At 40.1% G+C, this 23,033-nt stretch overlaps 2 protein-coding genes across 4 annotated transcripts in view; both read right to left on the bottom strand.

Moving 5' to 3' along the window:
* gspt1l (G1 to S phase transition 1, like) overlaps window positions 1-9,951 on the bottom strand; it is a 20,051-nt gene extending 10,100 nt beyond the window's left edge. The window contains exons 1-5 of one of the 2 annotated variants that reach the window (XM_023422855.2): window positions 9,533-9,951; window positions 8,371-8,415; window positions 3,058-3,300; window positions 950-983; window positions 755-832 (exon numbers count right to left, since the gene is read on the bottom strand). In XM_023422855.2, the coding sequence (XP_023278623.1) occupies window positions 755-832; window positions 950-983; window positions 3,058-3,300; window positions 8,371-8,415; window positions 9,533-9,725 (593 nt within the window). In that variant the 5' untranslated portion in view covers window positions 9,726-9,951. The remainder of the gene's footprint in view (window positions 1-754; window positions 833-949; window positions 984-3,057; window positions 3,301-8,370; window positions 8,416-9,532) is intronic. The other variant, XM_023422856.2, reaches the window with a different exon arrangement.
* Window positions 9,952-11,733: 1,782 nt separating this feature from the next.
* pdxdc1 (pyridoxal-dependent decarboxylase domain containing 1) overlaps window positions 11,734-23,033 on the bottom strand; it is a 40,051-nt gene continuing 28,751 nt past the window's right edge. For both annotated transcript variants that reach the window (XM_023422857.2, XM_023422858.2), the window contains exons 20-23: window positions 20,396-20,488; window positions 20,074-20,170; window positions 18,923-19,021; window positions 11,734-17,227 (exon numbers count right to left, since the gene is read on the bottom strand). In XM_023422857.2, coding sequence (XP_023278625.1) covers window positions 16,944-17,227; window positions 18,923-19,021; window positions 20,074-20,170; window positions 20,396-20,488 — 573 coding nt within the window. In that variant the 3' untranslated portion in view covers window positions 11,734-16,943. The remainder of the gene's footprint in view (window positions 17,228-18,922; window positions 19,022-20,073; window positions 20,171-20,395; window positions 20,489-23,033) is intronic.

Genomic DNA, 23,033 nt, shown 5'->3' with positions numbered 1-23,033 from the left:
TGATACCAGTATAGCGCATTTCCTCAAATTACAACAGGTCATCAATGAAAAGCTGGGTCTCCAATAATGGTGGGGGGTGTGGTTGATATGAACAAATAAAGGCCAACCCCCAAATACAGACCAGAAAAAGACCAGGGATGGATAAACTCCTGGTTCTTGGTTTGTAGTAACATACACATGTCAATAGATGGCAGCAGCTACACTGGAAATGACGTTACCATACAACCGGGTTCAAACTGACACATTGGTGGCAACTGTTTCACAATAAAGCCCAGTTAAGAAATGAAGGGTTTATGTCCATTAAAAGGCTAGGGGGCTTTTAATTTGAAATGCTTACAGGAAGTATTGTGAGTTTGTATTAATAGTGTAATGCAGCAACTTTAACAGGGCAAACGGAAGCGGATCAAAACAAGGCTTCATACTACAATACGACCAATGACTCATCAAACAGGGGGAGTTAGAAATAAACACCTGTGAACTTCTGCAGGCAAATAAAGGCACCCGTCACTATTTCAGTATCCATGATATTTACGCTAATGCTCTAAGCTAATACTGTCAAATGAACCCATAGCCACAAATGGTTCGTGGCAAAAACCTCTATTTCATTAAATCCTGTTTCACAGCTATAGTGATAGGCCATCACACATTTATAATAATAACTTAATTTATATAGCAGTTTTCTTAACATAGTTACAATGGGCTTAAAATTAATTCACACTTTTCCTTGTTCAGACAGAGCAGTGTGTGCACTCACCAGGTTTCTCGGTTCTTTTCCTTGGCTTCTCTTTCGTACTTTTCCAAGGTTCTCTTGTCTACCATGCCCGTTAGATACCTGTTGGAGAGGAAGGGAACAACTAAGAAACATACCTCAACAGGTCAAAGGCCTGATGTGATGAACGTAACCCCACTCAGTATGAGGAAAAGCAGAGAACCAAAAAGGGAGACTCACATGATTTGTCCGCCAATGGTGGACTTGCCAGCATCTGGGAAAGAAGCACATGGAGCGGCTTTAAATTTAAAACTTAAAACTAATTTATAACTTATGTTAAACTTTGGTCTGTGCCACCACCTCAGCAGGAGCTAAATGCTACGGAGGCTTTATCACAGGCTTATATTTCTCTCTTGGTCCCTTTACTTCTCTAATTCAATTGACAGATATGAGGTTTGATGACATTATGAGGACTAAATAAACAGAACCAACTTCAAAAAGGTCAGTCACTGCTCTCAGTGAACTCCAACAGTCAATCAATCAGTCCGTCAGCCACTGACTGATGGCTGAGTGTTGGCTACCTTAGCTACTTTCCACAGAAGAGAGTCTCCAGCAGGAACGAACCAGAGCAGCGTTCCAACACACGATTAATAAGTGAATAAACATGAGTGTCTAAATAGAGAGTGAGATGGATGAACAGACATACACTTACACCCTTTTTACACCAACGTTAACAGGTATAAGCAGGTTTTTAAAATGCATTCAACTGAGTGTTGAACTCACAATGTTGATCTGGAGCAGAGGAACATAATAGGCTTTGACCTAATCTTGTTTAAAGTGTCACATCTCAGCTGTCGTATAGAGTAGGGATCGACCGATATTTAGTTTTTTCAGGTAAGATACTGATTATCTGTAATCAAGGGATAACCGATATTTGGAACCAATATGCCAACATAAAACTACTGCTGTATAAGGACACTCACCGTGGCGTCCAGGTGTTTCCATTATGTTGTCCACCCCATTTATATCAGTGAAAGTAGGCTAAATAACAGAAACACCTCAGTATAATGATCATACAGTTGAATCAACAACTGTCTAAAACAATGTTAATAAAAATTGAACATTATAAACTCCATGCTGGAGGGTTTGTTGCGGTAATGTTGTATTGGACTACATTCGTTTTAGCTAGATATTCCTAATAAACTGACAACTGAGAGTATATTAGTAATTATCAGTTGTATGCACAGGCTGCAAAGTGCCTGACTGGAATTAACTGGTTGATTCCGGTGCCCTTCTCACCTGTGAACTAATTCACCCTCCCCTTTTAAAATGAAACGCAGTAACACGTTCACTCAGAGATATTTTATTTTAACAGTTATTTGTTAAAAAACATCACCAATAATCGTAAAATACTGAATATTACAACCGCTAATCGGCCAGGCCGATAATCGGTCGATCGCTATCACAGAGACAGTGGTCAGCTGGGCCATCATGTATACATGACTGACTCCAGCCCTGCTCCTCAGGTTAACAAATATGGTCTTTCATGATGAATCAACTGAGACAGCTTTGTTTGTTGTGTTACAGTAGGTACCACACTGATACCTGAACAGTCTGTGTGGAGTGACAACAGACGACAGTGTAAATGAGTCCTTGATACAGTGTGAAGGTGATAATCTTTTAGCTGGTGGCACACAGTGTCTGTACACTGGACAGCTGAGTAAACAGACACAAAACAGAAACACGGCAGCTGGAACGAACATCCGTACATTGTTTTAGCCCCATCTGTTGTTAGCTATGATTTACATGTGTGCAATTGCAATTGAATGTGTGAGCATTCAGAGAGTCTCAGTGGGCTCCTCCCCCACCATGTAGCAGTTTGGCAAAGGTAGTGTGAGCAGACAGTTTGAAAGCAGCACAATAGCTGTAATACAGCACTGTTCCAAATTTCCTCCATTATATTTTTGGCTGATAATATGAGCCCGGCCAGCCTCAATAAAATGAATGGTGACCAATTATAAACAAAACATCAATGAAACTAAATAAAACAGCATGAATCATTTTCACACTTCCACAAACTCCTCTGATGTCCACACAATTAACGAGACTGGGTACAAACCTAGTTGATGGCTTGGCCATGTTGCCCAGTTATGTCCAGCTGTGTCAGGAAATCACTGAGCCCTCTTTCAAAATAAAATTATATAGCTGAGATTGTTTTTAAAGCTTTAACTGATGTAGGTGTGTTAGTAAAGTTGGACTTCAGAGCTACATATTTATGTGTTTAAAATCCCTCCTGTGAATATCATCCTCCACTGACTGAACCACAGCCGACAGGTGTTTGCACTGACCTACGTGTCCGATGAATACGACATTGATGTGTTCCTTCTTGGGGGCGTCTGGTTGTGTAAGTGGAACCTTGGGCACTGGCGTTTCCTCTTCCTCCTCCATCATTTCTGGAGCCGTTTCCTCCGTTGTTGCTGCCACTGCTGGCCCCCGGTCCCCGCCTCCTGGCTCCTCCTCGTTTGGCTCAGCCTCTTTCTGGTCCCATGGCTCCTCTGTGGTCATCTCTGTGTCGCCGTTCTCCACCGGAGCTGCACAGCCACAAACACAGCGCACGTTATTCACTGGCTTTTCCTTCATTTTGACAAACTGCTTAAAACTATGGCTATGGAGATGCGTTAAGCATGGACAGGTCATGGTTTAGACTGCAGTGTTTATTTATCTGAGCGTAAAATCTAGGTGAATACTGATGATCCACAGCATGTGTTTTTTTTCCTGTTACTAGACATATTTTCTTAGCATTTTCTGTCACAAAGACCACGTCTGCTGTAAATCACAATGTGTCACACTGCAAAAGGAAAGACAAGAACCAAATTAAATAATAAACAAGTTCATCATTTAAGTTTAAGACACAAATTCACACCAGAAAACAAACTAAGTGTAGTTTGCTTTGTAACAACTGCAGAAAGCAATGAAATACTCCTCTATGTCCAATTTTAATGAATGGATAGCTTTAATGTGTAAAATGGCCATATATGAACGGGTGACATACACACTGCGTGTGAGATCTCCTTAATGAAAACATGTATTGTGCAGTCACTGTGATCTTTGACCTCTGAGCACCAAAATCTTAGTAGTTCATCTTTGAGTCCAAGTGAATGTTTGTACGAGTTTTGAAGAAATTCCCTTAGATATCACCTTCATGAAAATAGGACAGACAGACCTTGGGCCCTAGCTGTTGCCGGTTATATTTTATATTTCACAGTTTACATTAACATTCATTAACACATATATGTCTACTAAACAACTCACTACTGTAGTTGCAACATCTCAGTGAAGCTTTCCGTATTTCTGTTCATCTTTATTCAATCAGGACCAGCAGTGAATCAGAGGTAAAGCCACCACAGCGCTGCGACAGGGACCCCGAGTTCTCTCTATGAAGTGCAGAGCTACAACAGCACAGTAATGGACACTAGGCACCACAGGAGGAGACAAAACGGGAAACATAGACAGTGCTCTGACATCAAGTCTCCTACACCTATCAGCAGAACTGCAGAGAACACATCCTGGTTCAGAGCAGAACCAGTTTGGGTTCCTCATGAATCCTTTTAATCTGATTTGGAAAACCTAAGTTAACTATTTCCATGTGCAGACACACCACCAGCTCATCAAGCTTTACATGACAGGCAACCTTTCCCTGTGTTTATCTCAGAGTCCAGAATATGTCACCTCTCCATTCCTGGGGACCACAGGTGGAAATGGTACACAGCACCTCTGAATGACAAACAATACCAGAGAATAGTGCATCTTCCCACAGGGACATCTCTGACACCTTGGGGTCAATGCGTTTACAAAGTATTCACACACAGTATTTACACCACATTACAATTTCTCATGATGTGATCACATGATAAGACACCGAGTTCTGTTTCTCATCATCTTTATCTGAACACAGACACAGGGCTGCAACATGCAGCTTTTCTGCATGTTTTCAGTTTGGTTGAATATTTACCAAAGATGGAAAAGGGGGAAGTTACAGTTCAGCTCATATGAACACACTGCTTCAAACTAAGGCCTCAATTACACTCCCTTGCAAAAGTGCACATGCACAGCTGCAGACAGTTTCTTATTACACTTCTTTTAGTCTGGAGGAGCAGTTGAGGCCTTGTTGTGTAGTGGCTGATACGAATGTGTAGGGCACACAGACATCCACAGAGCCTCACATACACTCCGATAGTACGAATAACACTAGCTTAAAACCTGATGCTGGCCTGTTTAAGTTGAATGTTCAGGATCAATTACCTGCTGAACGGGGAAATGTCATCCAGTGAGTTTTGCAGCACTCATCCTGCTGCTTCTGTCAGCAGTCAAAGCATCAGTAAATACCAGTGTTCTACCTCCACTGAAGCCAGACCCAGCTCCACGTTTGACACATGAGGAGTTGGGTTTGGATCATCAGCTGTTTTTCTCCATTTGTTTCTTTTTGGATGTTTTCACAAACTGCAGTCTGGCCTCTCTCTTTAAGTTTGCATCTTCTGGTGAATCCACAGGGCTTTCCACAAAGATATGGAGTAGTGAGAGAAAAAGTTTGTTCACAAAAGCCCAAATTTGGCGATACATTCTAATGCCAGTACTCCATCATATACACTGATCTTAATTATTGCATATTTTAATGAGATTGCCAACCCAACTGTAAACAGTGAATTCTTGTGAAGGAGAATTAAGCTTCTTGTGCACAAATATCAAAACCTTTGGTCAATGAAAGTGCTGCATTTAATATTAATATCAATATCTATTTACAGACTGTGTGTGTTTTACAGTCTGTAAATAGCTATTAATATTTTAAACCATGTCTATTCCTACTGATCAGAACAGTCATTCATGGTTCTGGATCCTCTGCCTGCTCCATAAAATACAAACACGTTTGTCTGAATCATGAAGCAAATGATCAGGATCTAAAACTAAATCACACGCTGCATCAGCAAAATAACATTCTTGATCAACTGATGGGAAATTTTCTTCACTACTTCTCCAATGAAAAACTCCATACCTGTAGTCAGTAAGAAGGTACTCTTTAAGAAGACTCACTCATTTACACACAGAAATGTAAACCATGGATAAAATGTATGATGTGGAGAAATTTGGGGAATCTGACATTAGTTTGCAGAACTGGTCGATGGAAAAAAACAAAAACAAACACTTTCTAGTACATTTTCATGTATAACGTTAGTGTGACGCCGAGGAATAGCTATATCCTCCCCATCTGACAGAGACCTGATATTTTGACATCATCATCTGTTCTAGTGTGCGTTTGCAATGTCTCTTAAAGATGGCTCTGTTGTAAAATGTGGAAAGTAAACACAGATTATTCATTAATTTGTTCATTAAGCCCATGAACATCTGTGTGGTGTATGTGGGAAGTGTTTCTGGTTGCTTCCACCAGTATTCGTATAAGTTGCCTTACTATTGAGGATGTCCGGTCTCTGCAATCAGTGCAATTTTTCATGGGTTTTGTCAATTATTTTGCTAATATTTGTCAATTGCTGAAGACAACTCTCAACTCTGTACTCTGCAGGACACACATACACTCACTCATATAGAGCATGTGGGGGTGGGGCATTTCTCTATCACCATGCTCACATTGTTTTAGAGCAGAGTCATGAAACGTACACACTGGACTTCATGAGTAGTCGGCTGTTTGGCTGGCAGCGTATGGAAAGCTCTGTGTGCAGTCATGAAGGGGTTTTTGTCTGCTGTCAATCAACTCTGAGCCACGTGAGCCCTTTTGTGCATGAACTGATGTTGAAAGGACACACAGGTGTCCAAAAAAAACTTCTGGTTACTTTTTCTGGTATTTTTGCCTTGATAGTGACAGTGGAGAGACAGGAGCAGCAGAAGAGAGGGGATGAACTGGATTCGATTCAAAACCAGGACTCAGCTGATCCACTCAAATTGAATGAGCTGAAGCTCAGGGCCTGAAGAACAAAAAATGTGTAACTGTCCAAACACTTAAGGCCTGGATATAGTGTTCTGATTGTAACATACACATACACAGGGGACTGCCATAAAACACTGGTTTAACTTCTTTGGTTCATGACATTTAAGGATGGATGCAATTTCTACCTGTGATCCCTCACCACAGTGTGTGTCTGTTTGTGAGCAGTTTAACAAAGTGATGAGGTGTAACCACACATAGTTCCTTGTAAAAGGCACAAATGTTTTTTGTCTTATTTCCTGTTTTGTCTCTCAACTCCCACAGATTTATCTTGCGACCCATTTCCCCTGACCCCCAGGTTGGAAACCACTCCCATAAAATCATATTGTATAATGATACAATTGTATTGTACATTATTTCTTATTGTTTTTAACCAATTGTTTTACAGCCCAACACTTTTGTGCTGCCATTATCTAACAAGCATCATGAAGGTTTCCTTTCTCTATCAAAAATACAGAAGTTCAGAGGCTTTTGAAAAGCCTCCATCTTTCTCTATGATGGTCAATTTTACTGCTTCAAAATTTTTCTGGATTGAGAATATTTGAGAACGACCAAACTATTACTAGAACCGGGGCTGCGACATTTTACAGGCTGCCACATGAGGTTTAGAGAAATCGCTACATTATAAACTGTGAGCAAATTTAAGCAAGAGAAATCTTATTACCTTTAAATGAGCTATTTGCAAGTTTTGCTATGGGGACATAGCCAACATTAGCTTTAACAGCTGTTTACTTACCAGTCTTGCCAAGAGCTTCAGTCACCATTATGTTTACAATTCAAGAAGTTACAATATGCCCTCTCATCAGCACTACTTCTTCAGGGCGGACTGGACGCTACTGTGACTCCCTTTTGGAAAGTGATGAAACGGGCCGGCCTGGCCGTAGCTAGCATGCTAACTTCAGTAGAGGAAAAGAGATAGTTCTTGGTCAGTACAGGAACAAAGTTTGATGCTGAACTCGTAATGTTTCTTCTGGATTACAAAGTAAACAGCTGTTAATGCTGATGTTAGCTATGTAGCAATAGCTAAACTTATGTACCTACCTCCAAAAGGTAGGTACATAACTACTACTATTTTCTCTGAATTATCATTTTACAGTGCCTACTATACAAACTTAGGCAGTGTATGCAGTCAACCAGCTTTAGGACCCATGTATGTACTACAGTCATGTAATGTTATCAATGTTTAATATTTTACTATTCTTACTATTATATATAATATCGCTGCACACATGGCCCACAAGATATATTCCTACAACAAGCACAACCTTAGTTCACAATAATCACACTTCACCAGTTTACAACTCAGCTGAATGTTGTAGCTTTATCTCCCTCTGAAATAAGGTCATGTCTGTTTAAAGTGATAATGAAACACTGACTGAGTGAATGACCAATGACCAGAGACACAACACAAGACAAATTGATGCCAATCTCTAACAAAACTGACTATTCAGTTAATTTGCAGTCAGAGAGGGGGAATAGAGCTTTCAGACAAACTGAACTTCTGTAATTGGGCCTCAGTGACTGATGTAAGGGTCACTTTAGGCTTTGTTAATCCTATCTGTTCACTGTGGCCCACACCAGCCAGGACAATGAGGTGAGCAGTAACAACGCGTATGTGACACATGGCACAGAGGGAACCCAGCTTCAACGCAGACTCCATACATACCAGTACTTTCTGACACCTCCATGCTGGAGATTTTTTCAACAGCAACTGAAAAAAGAAACAATGGTTGAGTTAATGTTTAAGTCCAACTGCATGAAGTCCAACCTGCTCCACCTGCTGCAGGCTGAACTCTGTTAAATGAACAGTGTGGCAACTGACTGTGGAAATAATACAAAAGTGTATTTTCTTTAACCTCCAAGAGGAGATTTCACTTTGCCCTCACAGGCCTCTTTCAGTCAAGGCTAGAGGAAGACACCAGAGCCCAATATATACACAGGACTTCCCAACAGTTTGTCATGTGGAGCAAAAACTTCAAACTTCCATCTGTTAATGCTGACAGTGAGTGGTATTAATGTCGACAACAGTAGAAGGTTTGGAAACCAGTGAAATGCTCAATGAGCATCACAGTGTCTGTCAAACAATATAAGTTCAGCGGATACAGGACGTGCTAATGTAAAAAAGCAAAAACAAACAAACAAACAAAACACTTCCTAAGATTTCTGTTGTGTTAATACTGCATTCAACCCGGTCCAGGTCTCTGGTCAGCCTTGACGCGGGTTTCAATGACACATTTTGCTCCACTCTTGACCAACGGTGCGTCAGTACATCCACGTCACGCGAAACATTCACGTTCCCACTAATTTCTCTCCCAAACACCACCTTGACTTTAATCATCGGGGTGTTAGAAAACGGCAACAGGGGTGTTTGCAGTGACACCCACCTTGGTTCCGTTTACAGTTTAATATTAAATTAACGATAGAACTTGTCACCTGAACTCTGAGCGAGACAGAAGCTCGGTACTCTGTTGTGAAACCGCACCACTAACGAACATGCTAGGTGGCTATTGCCGGTTGGTTAAAGAAGCCGATGCCGGCTGGGTTGATCACTTTTTACACAGTTATGCCAGTGCTCAACAAGCTACACAACAAGACTAAGTAACATTAACCGTATCAATAGGTTGTAGTTAGAGTTACACAGCGTAAGGCGCGCAGCATGTATATTACTACATCAACCAAACGCCGCAGCAGTTAGCTAGTTTGTCGCGCTTCAAGAAACGCGTGTCTGTGGAGTGGCTAAGTGAGCTAGCAACTACCCAGCCCAAGCTCGTGTTGGCGGCTAGCTAACTGCTAGCTAACGTAGCTCCCCAACGTGACTGTGAACTTACCAGCGGAATTGAGATTTTCCGAGTGTGCTTTCATGGCGAAAGACGGAACAAATTCGGCGGCATTTATATTGGGCACAAACGGTTTAGCATTCACGTTGAGAGTCGTGAATGCGGGTTCAAGTTGTCCGTCGATTGTGGCCTCCAAATCGTCCTCTTGTTCCCAGGAATCAGGGGCAGTGTCTCTCGGGTCCATCGTTGGTCTTGGATTTTCACTACTGTGAGATTTGAGCTGCGCAGTTCTTGGTCTACGTGGGTGTCCGCCCGAAACCCGACGTTAAGGTCACCCCTCAGAGGTATCGAGCGCGTCCCAACTCGAAGTGTAATGTTTTGTCTCCTGCTCAGGTGAAATTCAGCCACCGGCTTCTATCGGTACGGACGCCAGAGAGGATATTCGACTCAGCACTCCCAGAGACAGTCCGCGTGAGCTAATGCGTCCCGTCAGTCGACGTGCTACCCGCGGTGCCCTCTGGGATATGAAGTCTTATTCAAGAGCGTAAAACGTTTGCTTTAAAGGAGTTTTTAGGGCAAGAAAACTATATTTCCCAAAGGCTCGTGGGAGACAGTTTACGTCAGTAGTTTCTGACATTTTCAGGAACCGCAGATTCGACTCAGGTTTTGTAGCAAATGGAAAATGACTTAAGCTCAATAATACAACTTAATTCACTCACTCATATAAACTCATTTTCGTTTGGAAGGTTCACTATACTCAGGTTCAACATTTTAAGTCTCACATTGAATCTCCTATAAATATGGGATTTCGAAAAATTCCTCATGAAGATTTGTTGAGAAAGTTTTTTCACTAATTGTAGCAACAATAATAACGTTATTAAACTTCACCCTGTTCCCCAAACTAATGAGAAAAATGAAGACAATACAACAGCAACGTACTGAGTTCATGATTTAATTAAAAAAAAAAACACCAATCTCAGTCACTGAAGTCATTCCCTTTTTCCTTTTATCCATTAATGGATTCAGTCTCATTGACATGGAGTAAGTCATACAACTACACTACATTAATCAACAAATAAATCATATAAAAAGCTCCTAAGGGATAATCTTGACTGATCAAATAAATTGAAACGCATTATCTTGTGTACGTAATGTGTATCATCTCTGAAAATTTAGTGGTTTTGAATATGCCCTCAGGCGTTTAACTGGTCCGACCATTAAATTACCAGTTCAACTAGAGACAGTGGCCTGTTCATATAAAAGAAACTCCTGAAGGTGTAAACTTCACATTCAGAGGACATAACTTGCCAGTTCAGCTTTTACATTAAAGTGTGATGTAATTATTTGTTATGATTATATGATCATTGTTAGTTCACATAACAGCAACTCAATGAAACCAACACTTGTAGAATATAATGCAACTAGGACTCACTTCCTGTGCATGAAGCGGTGGATGGACTAGATCTGGAGATCTGTTGCACTAGATTGTACACGTGTTACAATTTCTATGTCCATTACTGTGTATGTGAAAATATAAGAGACAATTAAAAGACATAATATAAAAGACCAGGGCCAAGTCACAAGTAAGTCTAAAGTCTTGGCTACAAAAGTCTGAAGACAAGACCAACGACCTGGACTTGGGTCCAGTCCAGTCCTAAATTTTAAATATCAAAATATTTAAGAGCAAAATGACATGTGTCTCGGTGTGTCATTCTTATTTCTGAGCTCAATGTTTTGCATATTACACCGACAAACGCACCCTTCTCCCTCCTGCTTGTGCAATGTGATTGGTTGTTGTCGGATTGACTCAAAGTTTAGCTTTTTTTTTTGTGACACATCATTGTTAATCTTTGGGTTTGGGAAGGATATCAAGTCATTCCAGGTTCAACGGCTAATTCCAAGTGAATGTACGAGTCAAAGTCGTGTTGCAAATAAGTTTTCGTTGTCAAGTTTTAAGTGATGAATGAGTCAAATCTGTCTCAAGTCCAAGTCATGTGACTCAAGTCCACACCTCTGGTTATCAGTATTATTTTAAATCAGTTTTATTTGTATTGTAGTGCATGTTTTACTGCTGGTTGTCAAGGCCTCAGATTCACACATGAAGGCAGATTGTGAACACATGTAGATTCAGTTTTGAGTCCAGTCACGGTTTCACTCGCCCACCACCGCTGCCTCAGACTGGCTCTGTTCTAAACTTCTACAGTTTCCACTCCAAAAGTCATTTGGCTCCTTTTCTAGCACCATTACAGATATGCTGTAGTATTACCCTTTTATTTGTAAAATTCTGTTACAAGGTGTACATGTACACACACAGCACTTTTCCATTATGTAATTATCTCATTTTGTCATTATATGTGCATATATATGCATTACATGTGCATTATGTGCTGGGGCTCAAGTACAATTACAGTTAGGTGTATTTAAGAACATATGCTGACTAACTGCATCATTGACACACCAGTCGCATTGACTGACCAAGAGGAAGACTGAAAATCAGCTGGAGAGGTTGAACTACTACAGAAAGCCGTGGCCTCACATTCAGACTAGAAAACTTACAATTTAATCTGTTGACAGACAGAATGTACACAACAAACGTGTTTCTGTGCTGTAAATTAATTGTAGAAAATATTCAAGAGGAAGGATTCTGCTGATTAAATACAATCATTCAAGACAGTGAAAGCTGCAGGACATTTCATATCAAACCAAAAGTTCTTCATCAAACATAGAAAGTTATTGATTCAACTTTGCATTATAATCACATGACAAAAATAATCATTAATCTGCTTCATTTACACCATTTAAGAAATTAAATAAAGAACAGTAGTATCTACAGAACAAGTGCAATAAAGCTTTTGTAATCTCCTCTGTGTTAATTCCTTATTAAACCATTTTAATAACTCTTTACAGTAAATGTTCCACCCCCTGCCTCAGTCTACTACAGGGCCAGTCCAGCCACATCTGTCTTCAGGTTTTCATTGTTGGACATGTTCCTTTTGTTTTAATGTTTTACATTCAGGTAAAGCCATTACTACCACATCTACTGAGGCTCATTCACTCCCACTGAACTCCAATATCATATATGAAACACTGACAATCCCTTAATGATGAGAAGCTGCTCCTCATGTTTTTTTTTTTTTTTTACAGAAATTTGCATGTTCTGCATGTTCCCATCACAGTTTCATATCAAGTGTGGATTCACCTGGGCCTTATTTTCCCATGTGTTTGTTTGAGCATAAAGCTGAAAGTTTTACTGACTCATCTCAAAGAGTTCAGATCTTCATCAGTCCAGTCACACAAACTGTCTATAAATGGAGATGATTTAGTTCTGTGGCTACTCTCCTAGAGGTGGACATCACAGATGATCAGTAATATAGCAAAGTAACACTTCTCTCCAAAACTAGAATCCCCTCCTCATCGTTGTATCCCTCCGCCACTCAGACTAGTTTCAGGTTGCATCCCTAATATTAAACATTTGTGACAAATTTTGTCATAATTTCTGTGTGAAGTTTTGAGTAATGTCTAAAAGGTGTTTTGTGATGTCACAGTGACCTTGACCTTTGACCATCAAGATCTCATCAGTCTATCCTTGGAGTCTGGTGGCTTTGTGTAAGAATCTTGTTGTCAGACACTCAGAGTAACAATCTGAACCTGTTGCTGGAAGGAACAAGGAACGCTGAATGACACAGATCAAACGCCCCGTTGTTTATGTTGTAGCAGCTGTTTAGCAGTTGCCTGGTCGACTGTTCTGATTGTAAGGATTTTTGTCCCTATCAATCATTTACATCCAAACACATGGAAAATCAGGCCCAGGTTAAAAAATGGGAGTTATCTTTTAAGGCCCCGACACAATCTGTTTGTTACACATTACACTGTGTGAGATGGTCGACTACAACCTGTCAGACTCTACAGTGTAATATCAGTATTGAGGGCACATTTACCAACAGTTTCAATGTCATGTCGGACACTGTTTGTGTCATTTCATACTGTGTTCTGATTGGTTGGTTTGTGGGTGTGGCTACACTGAGCAGACTGTCTTTGGTTTCCAAAGCTCAGATCAGTCTTTAGTAAACGTGTCTCACCATTGACTGATTTTCATCTGGGACCGCACAGTGCATCAGGGTCTTTAGGATTTCCTCTGAAAATGTCCCGGTGTGATAGGCACACTACAAAGTAATGTACAATCATGTAAAACAGAATGTTACAGGACGTTACTGAAGTGCACACAACGTGCTGAGACTCTGCCTTTGCTGCTTTGTGATTATTATTCATACCAAGGGAAGCAAAAGATGGGACGTTGGTGTCGGGGGGGTGAATTTCAAAGCCTCACACAATCAACTGAGCTGTTCGACACGGTGAAAGAAAAAAAGAGACACAAACAAACAAAATAAGAACCAAGAGACCATCCATCATCACAGACCATCCTGTGATGGGATCACAGCAGCTGCTCAAGCCCAGCACTCAGTAATTATTACTACATTACCAGCTACAACAGTGGGGCCGATATCGCTTTCACCTTGTGAGTCTATACTGCTGTGTGTCTGTTCGCTCTTAGTTGGAGTTAGCTACACCAGTACTCAGTACGCATTGGTCCGACAACACCCATCTTTGAACTCAGCCTTCATTTTGATCTCACCTACACACCTGTAAAGTTTTGTGACTCTATCTTACAGATTGTGACAAAAACCTGTCCACACACATATAAACACCTGCCAGGACCTCCTCTGTGGAAGTTGCTGCTACAGTCAGTGTCTCCAGGAACACCTTTTGTCATGATGACACACACACACGGATCAATATGCAAAAAAAAAAAAAAATCCTAGTGCGATTATTTCGGCAGATGTTGTGAAATGTCCCACAATTTTAGTGGGAACAGTTTAGAGTTTAGTTTTAGAGTAGTTTCTGTATTTCATTTTCACTGAAAGAAACACATAAATTGCCACACATGATGATTTCTGTGACATCTGGAGAATAATGTTTGTAGCCGCTGTGTCTCTGTAGCACCACAATGCTCCGTTTATGGTCACACATTTGACACATTTAACATTTATCAAAAAAAAAAAAACTGCAGCTCCTGAGATTTGGACATTGCACTTGGTCATATTGTGATTTCAATAATATTGTTCACAAGGTGAAAACGATACCAGCCACGCTGTTGCAGCTGGTCAACACCTGGATGCCACTCTAACATTGCACTTGAGAATCACAGGGTGGTCCAGGACAGGAAGTAGTCTGACTGAAGACTGGCAGGATGTTTTTGAGAAAGAAAAGAAATATTCCACATACAGTAAATACATAACAAGCCCTGCCCCTCTGCGGCAAGAGGCCTCTCGCTGCTCACAAAATAAGAAACATCTACAGAAGAATTAAAAACATGTTATAACTCTAAACCCAGCTGTAACTGTAAAGGGAATAAAGTTGTGGTGATGGAGTGTTGGGGCCACTGTTGTAACGAAGTCTGAGAGTTTCAGAATGATCTTAATGTTTGGACAAAAGTCAGAATTTGCAAAAATTGCAACATTATGACTGATAATTTTAGGAGAAAAGGTGATATTATGGGAACAATGTTGTAATTTTACGATCACAAGTTTGATTTTGAGAATACGTTAATGATGTTATGATAAAGCTATATTTGAATTCTCTGTAGTTAACAGAACAGTAGTGTACTGACATTTACTAAATGAGGAGCGTGGAGGATCTGAAGGTTTTAGGTTTGAGCACATTATCACCAACTGTAGCTACACACTGTCAGACTGAGCTCAGGGTGAGACCTGACAACATTACAGTCCACTTGTTGCACAGTGACTGTATGTAATGGCACAGGTATCATGCGGCTGGTGTGCACAGAGAGCACAGCTGTATACTTATAAAATGACTGCAGTGGAAACAGGAACGACAGTAACTGTGTGTGTGAACAGTGCACAGGCAGTGATCTACTGTACACCGTCCAATAATACAACATGTTGTTTTTCTACCAGTCTCATAATACCACCTTTTCCTGTAAAGTTATGAATTTATCTCAGAATTTTTCTTATGAAATTACATCTTTATCTTGTAACATCAGGTCTTTATAAAATTACAGATGTGTCTTGTAATGTGACTTTTTCATCTTGTAGATCAAGACTGTTTTTGTAAAATTACAATGAATTTCTTTACTTTCCTTGTAAAGCTACAACTCCCTCTCTAATTATCTCAGATAACTTTTTCTTGTACAATAACAACTTCATCTTAAAATTATTTTTTTGTAAAATGACAGTTTTACTTTTATAATGTGACCAGTTAATATAAAACGACAGTTTTATCTTGTAATAGCATGTTATAAGTATTTTTTTTCATTCAAGATGTGATGTTTCTAATGGAAAAACTGTGGCCTTATTCTTGTCGTTTTGTGAATTTTTTTTTCATCCTCATAATGTTTGATTTCTCAGAATATTTGGACTATATTTTTCCTGCAGTGACTCTAATGATCCATCACAGTGTTGCGGGGCAGTGCTCACATGAAGGGAGTGTTTGAAGCTTGGAAGCAGGTGACTGCTGTCATTAGGAGCCATTTGTAATTAAATACTTCTCTTCCTCTACAGATTAATTTGATCATAAATTATTATAGTCAGTAATTGGGCAAGTTAAATACATTTTGCGTGTAGACTATTTACAGTGAGGAATCTAAACATTTTAATTGCAGCACTCATTGCTTAAATATTTAGCTGCTTTATTTCCAGTTGAGTGCTCAGGTGAATGGAGTATTAAAGAATCATATTTCTCTTTATATCTAAAAAAAAAATCAGTGTGCAATATGGCTACTCCTCTGCTCTATGATCAGGACACACACAGAGATCAGTGTAAAAATCAAGACAGAGTCACTGAACTCTATTCCATCCTGTGTTTAAAGGAAAAATCCACCCAGAAACACTTCACTCCATCCTGTGGTCAAGTGTATTCTTGAATACACAGTAAGCCAGAGATGACAGAGTCAAAGATATTTGTAGTGTTTGACAGCAGAACATTTTTCATCAGTGTAAAGGCAGCAATCATACAGAGGCAGGTACAGTACACCTGTTCACCCCCAGACAGTAGCCTCAACAGACCCATCACTGCTCATTTCACTAACAAGTCGTACGTGAATGAATGAAATGAAAACAGCTTGTTTATGTCCCTACAGGAGTGATTAAACATGGCAAGAAAAATGTGAGCGATCATCAGGCAGAGGAAACATATATTAAAACTCTATCACTAAATCAGTAGGATGCATCGGGTACGATGTAAATGTATCCATGGGTGGATTTCTCTTTTAACTCTGAGGTCCTCTCTGACCTGACACATCAGACGGAGACACGCTGCCTGATCTAGTTCCATCGGTTTTCCTTCACATCTGGAAGAGTTACATTCACACTGAAATCCCTTTTTAAACATCTGTTAGGCTGGTACCATTTAGAGGACAGCTGGAAGACATGTGCACAGACTCGTCCTATCTAAAGCTCTGCTCCACCTCTTGGTCTTCAGACGGCCTCTCCTCTGAGGCCTCCTCAGTCTCCACCTGTGCCTGCACCTGCTCAGAGGACTCCTGGACTTCCTGTGGTGAGACGTCACTTCCAGTGTGTGAGTCCTCTGGTGCAGGTGGAGTGGGGGGAGGGTGGATGCTGCTGCTCACAGTGACACTCTCCTCCCTGGTCGTCTCATCGGCTTGTCCGATGGAGCTGGTCTCACTGAAGGAGTCGGAGCTCGCCCCTGGGCGCTGGAATAACCTCTGACCTGTGAGAAAACATAAAGACAGGAAGTGAACAAGGTGAGTGTTGGTTAACCTGCAGCAGCAGAGGGAAATATGTGTTGGTGTTGAGGCAAATGTTTCCACACTGACAATATTTAGAAGCCTGTCAAAAAAACCTGAGGCAAAGCCTGAAGTGACAAAAACACAAATCAACACACTGTAGATGAAGAAAACTTCATATCTGATCCAACAGAATCACCACTTCAATGGATCTGCTCATGGGGATGAAGTATATCTGTGAAAATGTTTTCACATCAAGTTTAAGTTTCACGGGGACGCCTCGGTGTCTCACCTGGTAGAGCGCGTACCATTAGTCCTAAGTGCAGCAGCCTGGGTTTGGGTCCAACCTATGTCTCTTTGCTGCATGTCATCCGCTCTCTCTCTCCCCAACTTTCCTGTCTCTCTCACACTGTTCCAAGAATAAAGGCATTAAAAGCCCAAAAAATGACTTAAGAAAAAAAAAAGAAAAAAGAAAAAAAAGAAACTTTCACAAACAGAGCTGAACTCTGACGGAACAGCGAGCTGAAAAGTCCAAAGTGGAGGACGCTATGGAAGCCTATTGGCTGTGTTGCACCATCTACAGATGACTTAGCAAGACTTATTTATATGACACCTTTCAAAAACAAGGGTTGTCAAAGTGCTTTCAACCCACAGTCTGTAACTTCTGCCTCTATAGGGTCACTCAATCAAAACAATAATAAAAGACGGTGTCGGGTGACGTCATGAAATAGCGTGGGATCATGGGAGTTGTTGTCTCCTCCCGGTTTGGATTCCTTCAGTGTCAGTGGTTAAGGAAATCAAACAGACCCGGTGATTCTAACCGTTTGACATTTAAAGTCAGTGTTTGAGCGATGCTGTACGGAGGACAGAGACGTCAGGGAAGAGTTGGGCTGAGATTGATGCTAACCTTTGTTCTGGATTGTTTCTCTGATAACTTATGAACCAGACGTTCAGCAGGTTTTTACCAGCAGCTGAATTATCCAGAGAGGTGTCCTCCTCTCCATAACAAACACCAGGGGATTCAAACCACTAGAAAAACTGAATAAAGCAGTTTGACTTTAAAATCAGAGATTCACAGATGCTGTTCAGTGACACAGGACAGGACGTCTCCAGCAGCTGGGAGCTGAGCTGTCTAACATTTCCTCAGCTTGTTTCTCTGATAACTTCAGATCCAGACGTCCGACGACTAAAATCCTTCATCTGGTTCAAATATAGAGCTGAAAACCACCAAGGTGTAAAAAATGTTTGTCACTTAAAACTAGATAAAAGTCAATGTTGAGCTTCTGTCAAACAAACACACTGACACATGATCATAGAGGATATGATGTCATTGACAGGAGACCAATGACATGTACTGTTACCATGATTAAAATCACAGATTTCTCTGGTTTCAGAATTGATGGAAACATTTGTGATAATGTAAGAACACAACTCAACATCATATAGAACACAGGTCTAGATGTTTTTAAATGTTTTCATGTGGAAAAGTTACAGATTACTTTAAAGAAGACATAAAATATAAAAGACATTATAAAACAAGAGGCACTGGGATTATGTTATGTCCCACCATGGGGTCCACGACAAAAGAACATGTATGCTGAAAGCAATGATAGTTTGTCATCAAGGATACTCATTTGCATATTAATGAGGTAAAATTAAGTTCTGCCGGACAATCCTACCTGGCAGTCTCTTTGATGAGGAGGTGGGAGTGTCCTGCAAGGACGGCCTTCCTGCCTGGGCCTTGGTGGAGTATGTTACCTCTGTGGAGTCAAGGGAACCTGTGTACACACACCATGAACATGTACATGTATGTTACACACATACACTGACAAACATTTACATACTTATGATATATACTTTTTATAAGAGCTAATTAGCATTATACACACAGTGCTTTGGTTACAGCCTGCATGTAGCACCAAATATCACATGTATGTATGTTTTTGACATGTAATAATAATAATAATAATAAATTTTATCTAAAGGCGCCTTTCTTGGCACTCAAGGACACTGTACAGAGTTACACAAATTGAGATTAAAAACACATTAAGAAGAAGCAACAATAAAAATGAAATATAAAAATAAAATAAATACAAAAGTGACAGAGCAATTGGCATCAGATTGAAAAGGCAGTTTTAAACAGATGTGTTTTGAGTTGTGATTTGAAATGGGGGAATGAATCGATATTAAGATTTATCATCCATGTGTTATATAAAATAAATAAATAAAGTTAGTTAAAAAAAAAAAAAAAAAATCATAGTGTAAAGGCAGTTGGATTCTCTCCGCACCACCGTTGTCTTTTCTTAAATCCTAATGAATTCTCTTTCACATCTTTCCTCGACCTCATGATTATTTCCATTAAGGTCGAGGGGAAAAGGTTAGAGAGGAGATTGTTTTGACTTTTCCACTTGAGCCCAAGTGCGTCCAAGCCGGGTTCATCACTTTTTAGTGTCCCCTGGAAACACTTCCATTGTCATCTGTGCTACTTGCAGCACGTTTGTGTATTTGCTTATGTTGTGAGTATTTGCAGCACATGTGTTATCAAACTGATGAAAATGATTTCTGAATTTGTTTGTGTTTGCATGTGTTTTTTGAAGTTGCAGTGTGTTGAGTTCTCAGCTTACTTCACAGCTTATCTGCTACAATCCAAACATTCAGGACACAGCATGTGTGCTAATGAGGAACAGAATACTTAAAACTCATTACTTACTATTTTTGTCAATAGTGTGTTTCTATCTGAATTAAAATGAAAAAGAAATGATTCTTCTTATTTATGATAATTCCCTCTATTCAAGAGACTAGAGTCTCATCACACAGTGACACACAATACCTGCAGCCAGGTTAAAGGTCCTTCCCTTTATGGAGCTCTGAACTGGAGAGAACCAGTTTAAAACAGAGCCGACCAGAGGAAGCTGCCTCAGCATCCCCTATAACACACACACACACACACACACACACACACACACAAAGAAGTCAATCATATCAGTGGATTAGATTTATATAATTTAACACACAAAACCACACTCACAATTTATGAAGCAAGAGAGCAAACACACGTGTTAGTTTTACTACACTAAGGACCACCCACCATACCACACACACACACACACACACACACACACACACACACACACACACACACACACACACACCTCCTCCATGAGTTTCTCCTCATTGGCCTTCTGTAGCTGCAGCTCTGCCTCCAGGATGCCTTTCCTCACCACCTCTGTCATGTTCTCCAACAGCTGCACAGGAGAGAGTCACAACTATTTACAAATGTGATATCGTGATATAGTTTGGTTATCTTTGGTGACACCTATGGTGATATGCAGTAATTGCTCATTTGTTCCAGACAGTGTCGTCTGTGTGACGTCATTTGGCAGCTGACACCTTTCTAGATCACTAGATGGATGATTGATGGGTTTACTTCTGTCATTTGTGACAGAGTTAACAGTAAGATCTGAGAAGCCTGGATCTCTCCCATCATCAAACTCCTGCACCTGACCCTCTGACCGTCACTTGAACTATCTAGCAAAGCAAAGCCTTATTTATACAACACATTTCATTCCAGGTGGAAGCACAATGTGCTGCATAAAGCATGAATTATCAAGGAAGTTACAACCACAAAAACTACGTGAATAGTGTAAAGATAAAACATTGGACACAAATGAAAACAGACCCATAAATGATGCGTATGAATTAAAGACCATTAAGAAAATGAAATAATTAGGACCAACAACCGTAAAAAAGATATGTAAATAAAAAATATTAAAAAGTAGAAATAAAATGTAATTATTCAAATAATAATCAGACCAATAAAAATAAGACATAAAACCAATAAAAGGTAAATTAAGACCAGCAAACCAGACGACTAGAAAGAGCAGCTAAAAGGAAAGTTTCCAGTTCAGATTGAAGAGATGATAGCGTAGCAGCACCTCTGATATCATTAGGCAGCCTGTTCCAGCAGCATGGAGCATAAAAGCTGAAGCAGTTTCACCAGTTTTCGTGGAGACCCAGGGAATAACCAGACGGCCTGTTCCAGCTGACCTGAGGGGTCCAGCTGGTTCATCCCTCACAACCACGTCAGAGAGATACTGATGTGCAAGACCATGTATGGCCTTTAAAACAAGCCAGCATCCTGACAGCCTTGTAGGAAGTGGTCATGTCACATCAATGATACATTTCTGTTGTGAAACAATACATCAGCAGAAAATAGACAAACAAATGTCTAAATGTTTAATTTTTGATGACACTATGTTCAGCAGGACAGCGAGAAGTGGAGCAGTGGAAGTCTCAAATCACACATTAATTCATGGTGATGTGGGCGAGTGTTCTGTGTTGGTGCTATTGGATCTCATACTGCAGGCCACAGCATCTTACATGCCTGTGTTGACTGCTATTATACTGGAGGGAAAATGGAAACTTTTACAGTTGGAGGTCCTTATCTTTCACCTGCTGGTCTTCTCCTGAGATACAAGAAAACCTTGGTCCCTGATTTCAATCCAAGTCCTGTAATATTCGCTATTTTAAGTCCAATCCTATACTTCTATTTACTAACTGTCAATTAGATATGTACCATACATCATGCACTGAAATAACAAATACTTTATCTGACACACAAATTATTGATATGATGTGAATGAAAGCTTCACTGGGATTAAACATCTCCTGACATGAGCATGAAGTGATCAGCTACAGTAGAAGGAAGACTTATCACTCTGTTAGAGTTAATTGGCTGGTTGGAACTAAAGAAACACTCACGACTGTAGAGACTCTACAGAGTGGGGCTTCTTCCCAAACAAAAGATCTTTGGGTGAGTACATGACACTGACTGCAGAGAGACAACAGACAAGTTTAATGTTGGCCTGTATCATGTTACTCTCACAGTTAAAGCAGCTGTATGTAAGTTTTGCTATTGCTACATAGCTAACATTAGCATTAGCAGCTGTTTAGTTACCAGTCTTGAAGAAACTTTCAAACGTCATTCCTTTATTCACCAACAGCTGTCTCCAGAGGTGGAAAGAAACACTAATGTTAACTCTTGTTTTATTTCTATCACTTGTTTTCTTCTACTGAACTTAGTTTGCTAACCAGCTAGCTCCGATCCATCTCGTCACCTTGCAATACCGAGTCACTGTAGCGTCCAGTCTGTCCTGAAGATGTAGCTGAAGCTCTTGGTAATTAAACAGGTGCTAATGCTTACATTCTTAGCTATGTAACAATAACAAAAACTACATAGGAGCAATGTGTCAGGCTTACAAGGGACAGCAACCCTAGACAGATGTGGAAAAAGTCAAGTGTCTGGATGAACAAATTTGTGAAACAGCCCCAAAAAGTCAATTGTAAGAAATGACTAAGGAAACAGGCATTTCACAAATCACCTGAAAACTGTAAGTAACAGTTCAGACGTCTTATAACTGCTAAAATATTTCTGTTGTGGCTGATGCTGGTGTGACCTGCATGCTAGTGTTAGGTTACCCACGTGGCTAATTGGCTAAATGCTATTGTTTACAGGCCTACATATCAGTTCATTTGTTTGTATGGACGATGGCTGTCATTTATTTTTTGTGATAATTGCATTCTATAGCTGTTTTTTTTTTTCAATAAAAAGGAAAATCCTCACTGAAGCTCTGAAACTTTCTATTATTTCTATGTTGAGTCTCTATTTTATGTCTTTATTTAGTCTTTTATTGTAAAACACTTTATTTATTTATTCTTTGATTCGTTAGGAAGCTAATAGAATAATCTTAGGCCTGATGTAAAATTGTAGAGAACATTACGTTTCTGGTG

This window comes from Seriola lalandi, unplaced genomic scaffold, assembly GCF_002814215.2.
Source record: "Seriola lalandi dorsalis isolate HSWRI2012SDOR001 ecotype SW California unplaced genomic scaffold, Sedor1 jcf7180002054686, whole genome shotgun sequence".
Lineage (NCBI taxonomy): Eukaryota > Metazoa > Chordata > Actinopteri > Carangiformes > Carangidae > Seriola > Seriola lalandi.
The sequence above is the reverse complement of the archived record's forward strand: the minus strand, read 5'-3'. Positions and strand labels throughout refer to the sequence as shown.